This window comes from Eleutherodactylus coqui, chromosome 2 (genome assembly GCF_035609145.1).
Source record: "Eleutherodactylus coqui strain aEleCoq1 chromosome 2, aEleCoq1.hap1, whole genome shotgun sequence".
NCBI lineage: Eukaryota > Metazoa > Chordata > Amphibia > Anura > Eleutherodactylidae > Eleutherodactylus > Eleutherodactylus coqui.
The window spans coordinates 311572085-311589127 of NC_089838.1; the positions used below are offsets into that span (position 1 = coordinate 311572085).

The following is a 17043-nucleotide window of genomic DNA, read 5'->3' on the forward strand; positions in this document are numbered from 1 at the left end:
ATGCACACTGAAATACAGAAACACATACATGCACACATGTATACACTGAACAATCAATACATTAGAAACAGCTATGTGACATCTTGGGATCAGTAATGGACTACCGCGTGATGGGCGCATCATGATAATGTGCTGACCTCTGCTCTGCACAGCCAAAGGCAACATTTGGCAATCAAGGGTAAATGTGGTCACTTGTGTGACTTGGACTGCAAGCTGATTGTTGGTGCCCAGAGGTGTGGTGCCAGAATTTCTGAAACAGTCGCACTTGTTGGCTGTTCCCAAACCACAGTATCAAGAGTATACCAAGACTGGTTGAACCATGGACAGACATCCGGCAGAAGATCACACAGCGGCATGCCACGTGTAATTGATACTAGAGATCACAGCCAGCTGACCCTACAGTATACCAAGACTGGTTGAACCATGGACAGACATCCGGCAGAAGATCACACAGCGGCATGCCACGTGTAATTGATACTAGAGATCACAGCCAGCTGACCCTACAGTACAACAGTGGCAAATTTAGACAGATTTCCACAATGATCATGTGGCATACTTTGCTTCAACTGGGGTTCAATAGCCAAAGACCGATAAAGGTGCCCCTGATGACCCTGCTTCATCACCAACAATGTTATGCATGGGCCCTTATGTCATTGTTATGTCAATGGAGCTTGGACACATGGCAGAAGGTCATCTGGAATGACAATTCCTATTTCCTGCTGAACCATGTGGATGGCCGGGTCCACATATGGAGTAAACCACATGGAGCCATGTCTCTTGGGTGCATCGTTGGGGTTAAACAAGCTGGTGGTGTTATGGTTTGGGGAGTATTTTCCTGGCACGGCCTAGAACCATTGGTCATCATATCACTATTTTGTATGGTGAAGGCTATAAGGTCCTGTTAGCTGACCATTTGCACCCATATCTTTAGGAAATCTTCCACGACCACAGTGTCATCTTTCAACGGGACAACACTCTGTGTCATTGAGTTCGGATCACAAGAGTGTGGCTGAAGGAACACAGCAATGAATTCCCCACGCTGTCTCGCATCTCATACTCCCCAGACTGTAACCCCATTAGACATGTTTGGGATATGCTGGAAAGTGAGATCTGCCAAATGTGCACCAACTAACGGAGCTGCTACAGCGTGCATGGATGGAGGTAAGTATGGAAGATGTTCACCACCTTGTGGAATCTGTTCCTTGATGTCTGAGAGTTGAGATCGCCCAAAAAGGTGGGCCAACCCATTACTGAGTAGATAGTCCTAATGCACTGATCATTCCTTGTATACAAGGGAGACTTATAAGGCCATACATGCTCCTATGGGAAATATGTAAATAAGATAGATGGAACAATACCTCTGCAGCGCCACCTATTGGAAGACCGCATTCCTGCAAGTCAATGTTATACTCTTTATACAAGCCTGATAACAACAACTGGGAATTGAAAAACAAGCCAGAACCCATACACAGACAGCTGTTAAGGGTTTTTGCTCCTCATCAGTGCGCAGTAGGTTTCTGGCTTGGCTACTGAAATGTCCAGGTGCTCTCCTTAAGGAGAAAGGATACTGTTTCCGACCCACGTCATAAGCCTCTCAGAGATACATAGGTGGAATATAGTATGGCTGTCAAAGTGGCTTCCACATTTGGAGAACTCCTTTAACTCAAAAAATACGAACCTGATCTTATTTCCTACCCAAGACACGCTCCACATACCAGGTACCCACCAATTGCAATACTAAAGATGCAATATTTGCCCAGAACCTCACCATTTTCATAGAGTCCAACCAAAGTAACATTTTCTAGGGTGGAAGAGAACAGCAAACAACAGACAGTAAACTTTTAGCATTTGGTGATATTTCCCTTTATGGAAAATCAGCAATGTGTTAAAACATTCCAAAATAGGAACAAAAGCCAAGAAATACATCTGCTTGTTAATGTAATTACCCTTGATAAAGAGTGAGGGCCTTAAAGTACCACATTCTCTCTCAAAGACAGTGTTCCAACGTGCATAGACAAGAACATTGTACGGTCCCGCTTCCTGCACATCGCCTCGGGTCTGAGAACCTCCTACTCAAGTCTCTGGATTATATTATTGTCACGACAAAAGGAATTTTGTGATGGACTGCTCCAAATTAGGATATTTGTAAAATATCCTAATAACAGTAATTTTAGTGTGTGCATTACTGGCACTATCTGCTCCCAGTGGACTGCAACGAAGCACTTATATTGCAGCTTCCAAGGCCACCTTGGATTGTGCTGTACGTGGCACCTTCTGTTGGCATTTCCCAATGGTGTGCTGTCATCCAGGTCACAAGTCACTGTACCAGATGACAGCTTTATACATTGGCCAAGTAACAATCCCATATAACTGCCTAAGTAACAATAATTTAGCAAAAAAAAAAACTTGTTATTTGTACAGCGTCAACTTATTCCGCAGCGCTTTCAGGTCATTTTTTATTTATTACCCCCCACCAAGCTGGGTACTCATTTTACATTCCTCAGAAGGATGGAAGGCTAAGTCAGTCTTGAGCCGGCTACCTGAACCAAGCGAGGATTGAACTCACAACCTTCTGCTGCCTTAACACTCTGCGCCACACGAGGCAGTGCGGACGAAACTGCGCATGCAAAATACACACATGTGAACGAATGAAAAGAACTGTTTTTCAGGCGATGGTAAGGGTGCAAGCACGGACCGCAGACAGTGGTGAACCGCTCAATGGATGGTCTGGGGTTAAATTAGCATAAGGTGCGCGACACTATTGCGAAGGGATATCTCAGAGATGGTAGCCCACTGGAAATTGATACAGGTATCTATGGATCCATCATAACAGTATGTCACGATATATATATTCACCCGCCTAGTTCTAGAGTGTTCAGTAACTATGAGTAACAGAGTTGTTAGAAGTAAGTCAGAAACAGAGTTCTGAAAGAAATAGTGCAGCGGTGAAAGAGAGGGCGAGCTAAAGGGGGAAGAAAGCTAAAAGTACAAGAAAGCTGGATGAAGAACAGCCAGAAACAATTTATTCCTTAATTCTGAAGAAGAGGAATCACCGAGGGAACCACTAAATAATAAATAAAATTTAACCTTTATTAGTATAAATTTAAAAAATGTATACATAGGGCGTGATCAATCCTTAATAGGTATAGTGCCTGTCACAACCGATCAGCACCGTCCATAAAATATGATACCTAGGACAGGTAAGGTGTGTTAATCTCCATTCACCTATATAATTATCACGGAGGGGATTTTTCCACACTACTGATGCTCTCTAGGTGTGGATTCACCATGCACAAATATCCACTATTAATCTAATGGTCTTATCAGAACCACTATAGGATAACCCGTGGTACAAATGAATAAGATGACCAATCCAAAATGTGATCAAGATGAGATAGACCGTATAATCACAGAGTGGTTGAATACTGGATAGAGGCATTCATAGGGCACTTTGTAATTTTTACTTATCTCGGCTGTATGCATAAACAGATGAATAATAATGCATATGCTCCAATAGAGATATTAGTGACCCTATCACTGTATCCCTATTTTGATAGATATCCGTGACTATAATATGAAATGAAGAAATTCCTTATGATGGAGTAGTGTTATGGATACGCGCTGTGATATCACGCGCTGTGATATGCGCATTAATATAGTACATGAAATCCTCCACTACAGATATAACTACCTTAATAGCAGAAACGTATATAACAATTGTCCCAGGCGTCAATCTATATAGTGTATACTGTTAGTTGCGATGTACTACTAACAGTGTGTATACACCATGCTGCATAGTGCTTATTCTTATTTCAATTTTATTGAACAAGCACCAAGTACCAACAACAGTGGTTACTGAGAGTAATGTTCAGAGCCAAGTAACTCTAACTGTTGGTGGATTATATAATACCAAAGGAAGATCTAGTATGAAAGGCAGGACTGATAAAGTAGTCCAACAATAGCCTAACACCTGATCATCCACTAAGGCCCGTTTAAATGGCATATGTAGACCAGCATCAAAGGCAGAACTGGTGATGCAACTCAGAAATGCCTGATAGTTGGTCTACTAATAGCCAGTATCACTCACTTAGTAGCACAGTAGTGGACTACCGCATATGCATTATTATTCATCTGTTTATGCATACAGCCGAGATAAGTAAAAATTACAAAGTGCCCTATGAATGCCTCTATCCAGTATTCAACCACTCTGTGATTATACGGTCTATCTCATCTTGATCACATTTTGGATTGGTCATCTTATTCATTTGTACCACGGGTTATCCTATAGTGGTTCTGATAAGACCATTAGATTAATAGTGGATATTTGTGCATGGTGAATCCACACCTAGAGAGCATCAGTAGTGTGGAAAAATCCCCTCCGTGATAATTATATAGGTGAATGGAGATTAACACACCTTACCTGTCCTAGGTATCATATTTTATGGACGGTGCTGATCGGTTGTGACAGGCACTATACCTATTAAGGATTGATCACGCCCTATGTATACATTTTTTAAATTTATACTAATAAAGGTTAAATTTTATTTATTATTTAGTGGTTCCCTCGGTGATTCCCCTTTGGTTCCTCAGGGAACTTTTCTGTCTCGGTGACGATTAATTCTGAAGAAAGAAGAAAAGGTGCCAGAAATGATGCATAAATGTTTCACAGGAGTATTGACAATAGGGGCGGTATCTCCAGTCACCAATCCTCTGGGTTTGGGATCTAAAGGAGAATTGGACTATATTTGGACGTTACTTTGTTCAGCGCTGAAATCTCCAAATAAGCATAACTTCTACTGTTTCACCATTATCCTCGTCCCCTGCACTAAGCTGCACTACACCACCCTCCAGGGACAGGGACCACCACCACCATCATCTTTATTAGTAGTATGACCGGGTGGGAGAAATGTTTATTTCTACTGTGCCATCGCTAGACGATGACGCGGATTCCGCAACCTGTCCACAATGGTAATTGCGGATGGGCCGGGGGTCGAATGGCTTCCATTGACTTCAATGAAAGCCATCTGCCCTGAATCTGCGCAAAAATTGGAGCATTCTGCAATTTTTCCTCCTCAAGCGGAAACCACAATTGATTTCCGTTCATGTACAGGAAGAATCGATTTCCCACAGCATGCTATGAACGGCGGATCCGTGGTGCGGACGCCCGCCGCGGATTCAGCAACAAGAATCCGCCCGTGTGCAGGCAGCCATAGTGTTCCTTCTAATAGATCCTTATGTCAGCTAGCTATAGGCAAAAGAAAACTATAGGAGACAGATCCGTATTGTCTTTAATACTTATTAGTGTACAACACAAGACATGTAGGGAAATGTAGTCCACACATGATGGCCAATCGTAGTGGAGGTCAACCCTTGTGCTATGTATGAGTAAGCAATATTTGCTAATCTGGTGAAATTATAGCTATAAAAATACAAATTATTGTGTGTTGCAAGAATGGAGTTATATGGCTTGGCAGGGCCAAAGTAAAATAGGCACAAAGCCCAAGAAAACCTCCCCCCAGTGCTATCTAACTTAAGGCACCTAATATGTCAACCCTAATGCTGATGTTTCATTGGATGTGATAGGCACCCACAAACATTTCACAACTGAGGCAAGCAAAAATTTATTTAAAGGGAACCCATCACCTCCCTGAGCACCATAAACTAAGTGATGGTGTTGTAAGGAGAGGTGACAGGGAGCTGGGGGATGTATTTTTTATATTCACCCTCTGCTTGGGTCCCGCTGTGTACCCCTCTGAAGATCCAAGAGTCTGGTGATCAGACAATTAGGTATAGGGCACTAAGGAACCCATCTGGTGGTGATCAGGCAATCAGTTATGAGACAGGGAGGAACCCTTCCACCAACCAAAAGCTCTCAGAAACCCAATGTCTGGTGATCAGGTAATAGGTTAGGGAGCAGTGAGGAAAATTTCCATCGCCCCAGAAGCATTCAGAAATCAAAGTGTCTGATGGCTGGGTATTTAGGTATGGAGCAATGCGGGATCTTTCCACCAAACAAAAGCCCTCAGAGATCCAAGTATCTGGTGATCAAACAATTAGTGATGGAGCAATGAGGAACCCTACCACCAATCAAAAGCCCATAGAGATCCAAGTGTTTGGTAATTAGGCTATGGTGCAGTGAGGAATCCTGCAACCACACAAATTCCCCCAGAGATCCACGTTCTGGTGATCAGGTAATTAGGTATGGGGCAGTAAGGCACCTTTCCACTAACCAAAAGCCTGCAGATATCTAAGTATCTGGTGATCTAAAAATTAGCACTGAGGAACTTTTCTGCTAGTGATCAGGCAATTAGGTATGGGGCAATAAGGAATCCCTCCACCAACCAAAAGCCCCCAGAGATCCAGGTGTCTAGTGACCAGGCAATAAGACATGGGGCTGTGAGAAACCAATCAACCAACTAAAAGCCCACAGAGATCCAAGTATCTGGTGATCAAACAATTAGCTATCGAGCAATGAAGAACCCTGCCACCAATAAAAAGCCCCCAGAGATCCAAGTGTCTGGTGATTAGGCAATAAGGCATGGGGCTGTGATGAACCAATCAACCAACCAAAACCCCTCAGAGATCCAAGTGTCTGGTGATCTGGTATGGCAGCCTAACCTCGTTCACTTCACTGAAGCTGAGCTGCAATAGCAGAAGAGTATGGCACTGTTTTTGGGAGAATGTAGCCATGTCTTTTCTAATCCAGTATAACCCCTTTAATCCTTGCTGACACTACTATACACTTTTTCCATTTCCAACACTTATACTTTTCAATGCAGAGGATAAAACTATTACTGTACAACTAGTCGCAGACCATTGCTGACTGTTCTCTCCTCTCCCCCGCTGGCCCTTCTCTTCCTAAATACTTGAGTTCACCAGGGAGAAACTAAATTACTTCTCTGGCAATAGATCCTTTGCACGCCTCAATCAGGCTGCGGCCAATATGTAGGGTGGAGAGAGTGGGGTGAGAAGTTTGAAGGCTGCTACACCCCTAATGTGAGAACCTTCATCTGTAGTTCCCATACATCCTCATATCATTAGGATAGTATTATTTGCATATTATATAACATTTACATTGAGCAGTGGATGTCTACAGTACATTACAGTTCGTGAAGCGGGTCTTTATGAATGATACGCCTCAATGTGATGTCACTTCTGGCACCACATTCGGCCCATGGCTTCTCTTTCAGACTACATGTAGTTTATATTTTATTTTCCTTAGGTTTTACCAGCCAAATAGGTCATATTAGACCTAACTGGCTGCAAATCATAGATCGCATAGGCCAAAGGAAAAAAAAAACACAATCAGATGTCCGGGACAGATGGTGGATGCAGCTGAAGGATTACTTTATTAGTTTTACATTTATCCTGTTTGTATAATCCTTCATGTAGCACTGTACAAGTAGAACATAGTCCCAGGTGCCTAAAGGGGTTCTCCGGGACAACGGCCGGCCTTAGCTATGTGCAGCCTGTGCCGGCCACAAGCTTGTAGGGGGGCACCAGGAAGATGTAGGCTGGAGGCACTCGCCCCCTTAGATTAGCCCAGCCAACTTATCTTCTTCCTTTTGTGTAGCAGTGTTTTGTGGAACTACAACCCCAATTCCAAAAGAGTTGGGCCGCTGTGTAAAATGTAAATAAATAGAACATATAACACATATCAGAAGGTGAAAGTGAAACATTTTTCCATTTAACTTTTAAAAAATGAACTTATTTAGAAATTGATGGCAGCAACACATCTCAAAAAAGTTGGAACAGGTTTAACAAAAGCCTGGAAAAGTAAGTGGTTCTAATGAAAAACTGCTGGATGGTCAATTTTATACTAAGTCACATGACTGTGTATAAAAAGAGCATGTTAAAGAGGCAGAGTCTCTCAGAAGCAATGATGGTTCATCAATCTGTGGAAAGCTGTGCCTAAAAATTGCGAAACAATTTCAGAAAAATGTTTCTCAGCGTAAAATTGCAAAGTCTTTGAATATCCAACCATCTACAGTATATAATATCATCAAAAGATTCAGAGAATCGGGAGAGGTTCAAGTTCACAACGGACAAGGCTGAATGCACAAGGGTCAGTACTGAATGCTCGAGATTTATGGCTGTCAATAGAGATGAGCGAGTATACTCGCTAAGGCACATTACTCGAGCGAGTAGTGCCTTAGCCGAGTATCTCCCCGATCGTCTCTAAAGATTCGGGGTCTGGCGGGGGGCGGGGAGCAGCGGGGGAGAGTGGGGAGGAATGGAGGGGAGATCTCTCCCTCTCTCCCCCCCGCTGCAACTCACCTGTCACCCACGCCGGCCCCCGAATCTTAAGAGACGAGCGGGGAGATACTCGGCTAAGGCACTACTCTCTCGAGTAATGTGCCTTAGCGAGTATACTCGCTCATCTCTAGCTGTCAAGCATCACTGCATTACAAACAGGCATGATTCTGTAATACAAATCACTGCATGGGCTCAAGGATACTTCCAGAAATTATTGTCTGAACACAGTTCACTGTACAATCCACAGATGTAAGTTATAGCTGTATCATGTGAAGAAGAAGCCAAATATCAACATGATCCAGAAACGCCGGCGTCTTCTCTGGGCCAAAGCTCATTTAAAAAGGACTGAGACAAAATGCAAAACTATTCTGTGTTCAGATGAATCAAAATTTGGAACTGCTTTTGGATACCACGGACACCGTGTCATGTGGCCTCAAGAGGAGGAGCAGCATCCAGATTGTTATCAGCGCACAGTGCAACAGCCTGCATCTCTGCTGGTATGGGGTTGCGTTAGTGCTCATGGTATGGGTAGCTTGCACATCATGAAAGACACTATCAATGCTGAGCAGTATATAGGGGTTATAGAACAACATATGCTCCCATCCAGACAATGTATCTTACAGGGAAGACCTTGCTTATTTCAACTAGACAATGCCGCCGGCAGTCCAGACCTTTCACCAAGAGAAAACATTTGGTGTATTATGAAATTAAAAATCCAGCAAAGATGACCGAGGACTGTGGAGCAGCGGGAATCCTACATCAGAGAAGAATGGGACAACATTCCTCTCCCCAAGCTCCAGCAATCGTCTCCTCACTTCCCAGATGTTTACAGACCGTTGTAAAAAGAGGTACTGATGCCACCCAATGGTAGGCTCGGCCCTGGGCCAGCTTTTGTAAGATGTGTTGCTGCCATCAGTTTCTAAATTAGTTAATTTTTAAAAAGAAATGGAAAAATCTCTCCCTTCCCCCTTCTGATAAGTGCTCTATGTTCTGCTGTATATAAAATATGGTTAGATGAGATTTCATTACCTTCTTTTTTGTTTACATTTCTTTACATTTTACACAACATCCTAATTTTTTTGAATTAGGATTGTACATGAATCATCCTCCTCCTGGCTCTGTCTCCTCCCCTCTGATGTTCTGAGGCACCGCTGTCAGCCCAATGACATTCCAGCAGCTCAAGCTCTTAGTTCTACTACTGTATTTATGTTATGAGCTGGGTCCTTTGGATGCAGGTATATGATGAGCTTGGTTCTGGTATTGTACCTATGTACTGAGGTTGCTTCCAGTACTGCATTTTTGTTATGAGCTTGGTTCTGATGCGTTATTTATGTCAGGAGTCTCTGGTGTTGTATTATGAGCTTGGCTCTGCTACAGTGTTTATTCACTGCGCTGTTCTGCTTTGGAAATCCTACTATCTTGCTGTTTTCTGCACAAGGAAAATGTAGACAGTGCCTATCAGTGCAAAATATATAGGTGTGTTTTCTTATGACAGGGGCATGACAGTTCCATAGAAGAGTACATCAGTGCTTGATCAGTGAAGGTCTGACCTCCAGGCCCCACCAACCAGCACATTTACGGGACTACAGTCTTCTTCGTTGCTTACACAGGTATAACGGCCGTGCCTGGAGTTGCAGCTCATCCCAAGCAAGTCTTGAACTGATTAGATCGTCACTGAGAAAATATTGATGTTCTCTCCAGAGCAAAACTTAAAGGGGTTATCCAGGCATCGTCCACCAGGATACACCGGGGTCGAAGCTGAAGCACTTCTCCGATCCCTGTGTGGTGGCAGGCGCTCATTAATGCAAGCACAGCTTTCATTGAAATCAATGGAACCCTAGCCTGCAATTGCAAGCACAGCTACCATTTACTTCATTCAGAGCTGCGCTTACAATTTCGAGCGTCGGTCACTAAACAGGGGTCGGAGCAGTGCTTCTGCTCCGACCCCGTTGTATCCTAGCGAGCCCTGCCTGGGTAACCCCTTTAAAGCTTCTTGGCACCAATTTAAAATTTGTAACTGGGTTCTCATGAAAGGGCGTAAGGATAGGCTATCAATATTATAGCCTCTTTAAGGGATTTGTCTGGTTTATAAAACCTATTTTCAATTAAAATATTAGGGAATTCTTAGGAGAGTTTTTCTTGCTGTGGAGGAAACAACATGTTCTACTGCTGTGGAGGAAACAACTATGTAATACTCCATTTCTCCTATGGAGGCACTGCAGGGAAATTGAATACTTGTTTCTAAAATCTCTTTAAAAGTTAACTGAGAAGTCAAAGTAACTTTCCAATGACTTCTCTAGAGTGTAAATTTTTTTAGATGATTTTTATGCATTATTAGACAGGCTGCTTTATACTTCCTCCCATAAAAGTCAATGGTAAACTTGCCATAGGTTGCTTCAACAGCATTACTTTCCATTCAGTTCTATGAAGCAAGCTTTGCAGTCAGATTTGGAAGTCCCCAAAAACAATAGTGACTTTGGATGACTAGTGCAACTTCTAGGACAAAAATCCTAATACAGAGGCTATGGTAGACTGCATACACAATGATAAAATGACAAGTTCAACTTTTAGAAATTGCTGTTTTCTGAGCCTGTACATGCAAAAAGACATTAGGGCCAGGGTAAAACTGACACACCGGGGTACCAGAGGTTCAGAAGACAACCCCATTTAGAGTTTACATTGGAGCTCATCACTTGCCGCCTTTTCCTCAAAACCACCCCTAGGCATGGGCCTCAACTGTCTAATGGCAAATCAAGCCCTTGTAATGATCTTCATGATCCTCTAGTATGAGAATAGAGGATCATTCTTCACATCTATCTTCTAGACTGTGGCTTAATGATTATTATGGATCCACGGTGGTAATTAAAAAAATTAACCCTCCACCCACCTCCTCCCATAGAGTCTACTGATTGCCTAAATGTAAAGAATCATCGTTTTAGAGTAGGAACTCATCAGGGACCAACCAAATTTCAGCCTCCTGGACTAAAAGTAACATTAGAGGGTGGAATATTAGGGGTTAACTGTTGTCGAGACTGAATTAACTACCGCTGGTCACATTAGATGGTGAAAGACGTCATCATGTGACACGCAGATCTTTCTGGTGAGGATTGGGGTTAATGAGTAATTCTCAGTTGTTCCTATGGCTGAGGTCCAGCTCTGGACGCATTTCCGATTTTCCAGACCCCTGTTTTTTTATTTAATGCCCACGGCGAATCAGCGCTATTTGTCAGCTGCAGCTGTGTAGTATGGGAACAGCACATCAGGAGGATCTGGACCTGGAGCACAAGATGGACATTTGGGGTCAGGGGGGTGTGATACAAAGTTTGTCTGCAAAATCAGCAGTGTTTCTTTCTTGGGGACGCAGAGTAGAATAGATTAGATATATGAGGCCACGTGAGTGACGCCATACAACCAGGAGCACTGATGAGGGTGGTAAGAGAGTTTTGCAAAAAAGTTTTAAAGGGTATGTATACTTTTGTAATATTTTTTATTTGCTCCAATATATCTAAAATGCAAAATAAGAAGCAACTTTGCAAATTGTCTTGATTAAAAAATCTCCTACCATTTTGTGTTTATAGCCCCTATGCCAACATATGGCTCTCCATAGTTACAAACAACAAACAACCCCAAGTTGGGATGATTTTGATATACAATGTAATAACATGATAAATGCTAACATATGTTTTAATCTAGGATTGTTTTGGAAGTCTGACAGCTGACCAGTGTAGTCGTGTATAGACTTGGTTGTCAGCACTTCCTGAAAGATTCCATCAGATTCAGATCATTGATTAAGTGGGCGAGAGGTCCTGTACAGTGACATCTAGTGGTAAGAGAGGGGATAGATAGATAGATAGATAGATAGATAGATAGATAGATAGATAGATAGATAGATAGATAGACGTTTTTGTGCAGGCCTCTGCGAGAAATAGGACATGCTGCAATTTGTTTACCGCGCGTGTTTTCACATGGTCATATCGCGGCCATATATCTAATGCAATCCTAAGGCAGCGGGCGATAGATAGATAGATAGATATGAGATAGATAGAGAGATAGATATGAGATAGATAGACAGACAGATAGATAGATAGATAGATAGATATGAGATAGATAGGAGATAGATCGATAGATAGATAGATAGATAGGAGATAGATAGATAGATAGATAGATAGGAGATAGATAGATATGAGAGAGATAGATAGATAGATATGAGATAGATAGATATGAGATAGATAGAGAGATAGATATGAGATAGATAGACAGATAGATAGATAGATAGGAGATAGATAGATAGATAGATATGAGATAGATAGATAGATAGATAGATAGGAGATAGATCGATAGATAGATAGATAGATAGATAGACATGAGATAGATATAAGATAGATAGATAGATAGATAGATAGATAGATAGATAGATATGAGATAGCTAGATAGATAGATAGATAGATAGATAGATAGATATGAGATAGATAGATAGATAGATAGATAGATAGATAGATAGATAGGGAGATAGATATGAGATAGATAGATAGATAGATAGATAGATAGATAGATAGATAGATAGATAGATATGAGATAGATAGGGAGATAGATATGAGATAGATAGATAGATAGATATGAGATAGATAGGGAGATAGATATGGGATAGATAGATAGATAGATATGAGATAGATAGGGAGATAGATAGATAGATAGATAGATATGAGATAGATAGGGAGATAGATATGAGATAGATAGGGAGATAGATATGAGATAGATAGATAGATAGATAGACATGAGATAGATATAAGATAGATAGATAGATAGATAGAGACAAGTGACAACTTCTACAGTCCATTACACACCTATTCAGGTAACCGATGTCCCAGCGTTGCCTCAAAGAGGCCTAGCGGTGCCTTGGCTGTGGTTGCGGTTGTCCCTCCAGGGAGGAGTCTGGTAGAACCACCGTGACAAGTGCCATACCTACCCTGCCAGCTCCTCAGTGTGGGCCTCGTGTCTCGGATGCTGCAGATAGATATAAGATAAAAGTAGATAGATAATAACCAAGGGACTATCGGCCCATCTAAACAGGACTGATCAATGTTTGAGTGACTCCCGTTTATTGTGAATGCAGGCGGATCACCGGAATGATCATTCGCTTGAACGACTAAAATGCAGGAGTGATAGTCTGGCAGCAGCCCATGGGACGTCGGTCAGGCGCTTATGTGGCACCCGTACACTTAAAGTGTAACTGCTACCATGTGGTTTACCCACAATGATGCAAGATTCCCTCAGTTAGAAGTATTAGTTCTGTATGGTTTCCAGCCTCCAGATATAAGCGTGAAAGTTGTGATTCACTGGCACCAAATAGAAATGATGTTGAATGGTGAGGGTCAGCAGATTATATATATATGTATACATATAATATATCTTAGACTGATGTGGTTTATCAAAGCAACTCTGTCCCTAGCAACCAATCACAGCACAGCTTTCATTTTACTTCAGCAGTGAAAGCAGCTTTGTGATTGGTTGCTAGGGGCAACAAAGACAGATTTTCTTTTCGACAGCCTTCATAACAGTGTGGTTCCGGCCTAGTTCTCCGTGGCCGACCCTCGATAACAGACTTCCTGCCTCCATCATCTACATCCACACAAGCGATGGAAGGCTGCTCTGAATCACACACAAGCCTACATCGTGACATGTACACTATTTCATCAGTCATCCACTGAGTTTCCACGGCGACAGTTTCACGAAGGGGCAAAATCTTGATTTAACAAATTCCAAACTTAAAGGCAACCAGTCCTCACCTTTGAGCGGCATAAACTAAGTTATCGGGCTCAAAGGTGAGGGAATGAAGAGTCCAGGAAGGTATCTTTCTTACTCACTAAGCGCCCCGTTTCAGCACTGTGTCCCTGGGAAGCTTGTATGCAGCAGCATCATGACTTTTTCTGTGCGTGTACCCTCCATACCCTCCCTTTTGGAATATTTGCACCACATTGGCTATACCCCGTCATCATAGAGCCCTTAAATATCATTTGATCTGTCTATCACATGATTTAATTCCCTTAGAACCCGGCGGTGTATGTCATCAGGACCCGACGTTTTGACTGTTTTAATCTTTTCAAGGCGGCTCCGCACTTCTTCCTGGGTTAAACTACTGAACTTTAATGGAGAGTTTACTCTATCACTCTGCATTTCATCTGACATTTCATTTTCCTCTGTGAATGCATTGGAGAAAAGACTGTTTAATAGAGTTGCTTTCTCCTCATCACCTGCTACTATTAATTTTTTTTCAACCCCAACTAGCCTCGACACTATCCTGTATCTGCCAGAATTGGTCCTTATATCATTTGCCTTTTTCTTTTCAGGGTGACATCCAGCAGCTGTTGATCGTGGCTGACCCCAGAGCCGCCTATGACTATTGCACCACGTACATGCCCAGCTGTGACGGTGCTCTCACCTACGCTGTACAGGCGCAGGACCCGGAGTTCCCTGAGCAGGTAAGAAGACCAACAACAACATTGTGATGTAAAATCAATGAACACTGCATAAATATTCAACAGGGAATACAGAGGCCTCATTCACGCGACAGAAGGTTCACATGGATTCTGTGTTGGAATCCGTGCGAGAATCCGTTTGTTTTCAAAATTCCATCAGTTTCAATGGGAATCCACATAAAAGCTCATACGGGGCAGATTTTATCATGTGTTGGTATGAAATTTGCAATTTGGGGAAAAAAAACTGGAATTGACATTTCAATTCTTACTGTGATTTGCATGTGTGAAAATACAGCAAAAAGCTGCATGTGGATGTGCCCTATAAAAATGCCTTCTAAGGCTTATTTAGACGGGCGTGGGCGCGACAATGTTTTATGGCTTCTCAAGTTCCGCGCCAGAGCACAGGAGTTTGAAGATAGACAGAGATATGAGATAGATAGATAGAGAGAGAGAGAGAGAGAGAGAGAGAGAGAGAGATAGATAGAGAGATAGATGGATAGATGGATATGAGATAGATAGATAGATATGAGATAGATGGATAGATAGATGTGAGTTAGATAGATAAATAGATATTAGATAGATAGATAGATAGATAGATAGATAGATAGATAGATAGAAGATAGATAGATAGATAGATAGATAGATAGGAGATAGATAGATAGATATGAGATGGATAGATAGATAGAAGATAGATAGATATGAGATAGATGGATAGATATGAGATGGATTGATAGATAGATATAAGAACCCTATCCTGGCTCTACATTCCCTTTCCTCTCCACCCTGCACGGGCTTTCTTATCATTTCTGTGAGTGCTGTTGGATTCCACATTTATCAATGAGATAGAGATAAGATAGATAGATAGATAGATAGATAGATAGATATGATATGGATAGATAGATAGATAGATAGATAGATAGATAGATAGATAGATATGCGATGGACAGATGGATAGATATGAGATGGATAGAGAATGATAGGTAGATAGATAGATAGAGAGATAGACAGATAGATAGATAGATAGATAGATAGATAGATTGTGGCCCGAAACACCTATTTCTGGGATAGATATGAGATAGATGTGGGATAGATATGATATATATATATATATATAGTTAGATAGATAGACTGTACACCTTTCTTAAACCTGTGACTTGTCAGTTGTTGCAATCCAGAAGAGTCTCCTGATGTTTAATAAGTGATTATATGACAAGAGCATCAGATCTTTCCCTTTTTGCTGAATCCCCCCTCCATCACCACTTTAGGTGGTGCGTAGTAGATGCAAATATCCAGAAGTGTCCCTCTACTGTAGTATCTTTAATCCTAAAGAATAAAGGTGTCTATTGGTGTAAGGGCTCGTTCACACAGCAGTATGTGGGTATTTATGTGACCGATATATATACACACTCCATGTGTATTTCGGCCCTTCTGTAGTCCTGAATCTGAAGTCCTCAACGGCGGAGCAGGCGGATGATAACATGGTACTTGTTACAGCGGCTGTGAAGGCGGAGGAAGGCTGCAACAGATGAGAGGCCACCGGTGGTCGGGTTAACCATGCCACTGGATGTGAACCTCATTCTGGTGTGCACTGATCTCCACACTTATATCAAACTCACGCACAGGCTTCTTTGGCCCTTCTGGGTATTTTTGTATTTGTGCTTCTATGACTGTGAGCACCAAAATAGGGCATGCGACATATTTTTTCATATGACTGAAAGTCACATGAAAAATGTGCATACGTGAACGAACCCATTGAAAGGAATGAGTTCTATTCACTGCGTAAGACGAGGCATGAATGAGCCCTAACATATATCCTTTATTCAGAGGTGTAAATTGAAGCTCCTGGACCCCAATGCAAAATCTGTAATATGGCCCCCACTTGCCATGCGCCATTTATAATACTGGGGTCTTCTCATGCATCAGAGGGTCAGGGCCCAGATTTACCTGCTACCTCTGCGCCCCTATAGCCACACCCCTACATAGGTGAGTCCCATAGCGTCACCCTGCATCCGTGGGTAGGAGGGGACTCGCGGACTACAAGTAAGTGCTCACGTAACTGAATGGTGCGTTCTGGGTGGTTTCCTAATAAAATACTATGTTTTATTTATTTGCTTTCATTGTAAGCAGAAAAAGTTGGAAGCAGAACTAGAACATAGAATTCTTTGGCACCCGATTATTTTTGGCCCAAAGAAAAATTGACCCTCAAGTCAGCAGCCAACACACGACTGGTTAAACAGCGAGAGGACCCCTTGGTTCCCACCAGCCAAAGCAGGCGTGAAATGGAAAGGATTTTGGCAGGGTCGGCCCCGGA

The 17043-nt window shown here is 42.2% G+C and overlaps 1 protein-coding gene across 2 annotated transcripts in view; it reads left to right on the forward strand.

Moving 5' to 3' along the window:
* COL5A3 (collagen type V alpha 3 chain) overlaps positions 1 to 17043 on the forward strand; it is a 187783-nt gene that overhangs the window by 75719 nt on the left and 95021 nt on the right. For both annotated transcript variants that reach the window (XM_066593557.1, XM_066593558.1), the window contains exon 5: positions 14604 to 14735. In XM_066593557.1, coding sequence (XP_066449654.1) covers positions 14604 to 14735 — 132 coding nt within the window. The remainder of the gene's footprint in view (positions 1 to 14603; positions 14736 to 17043) is intronic.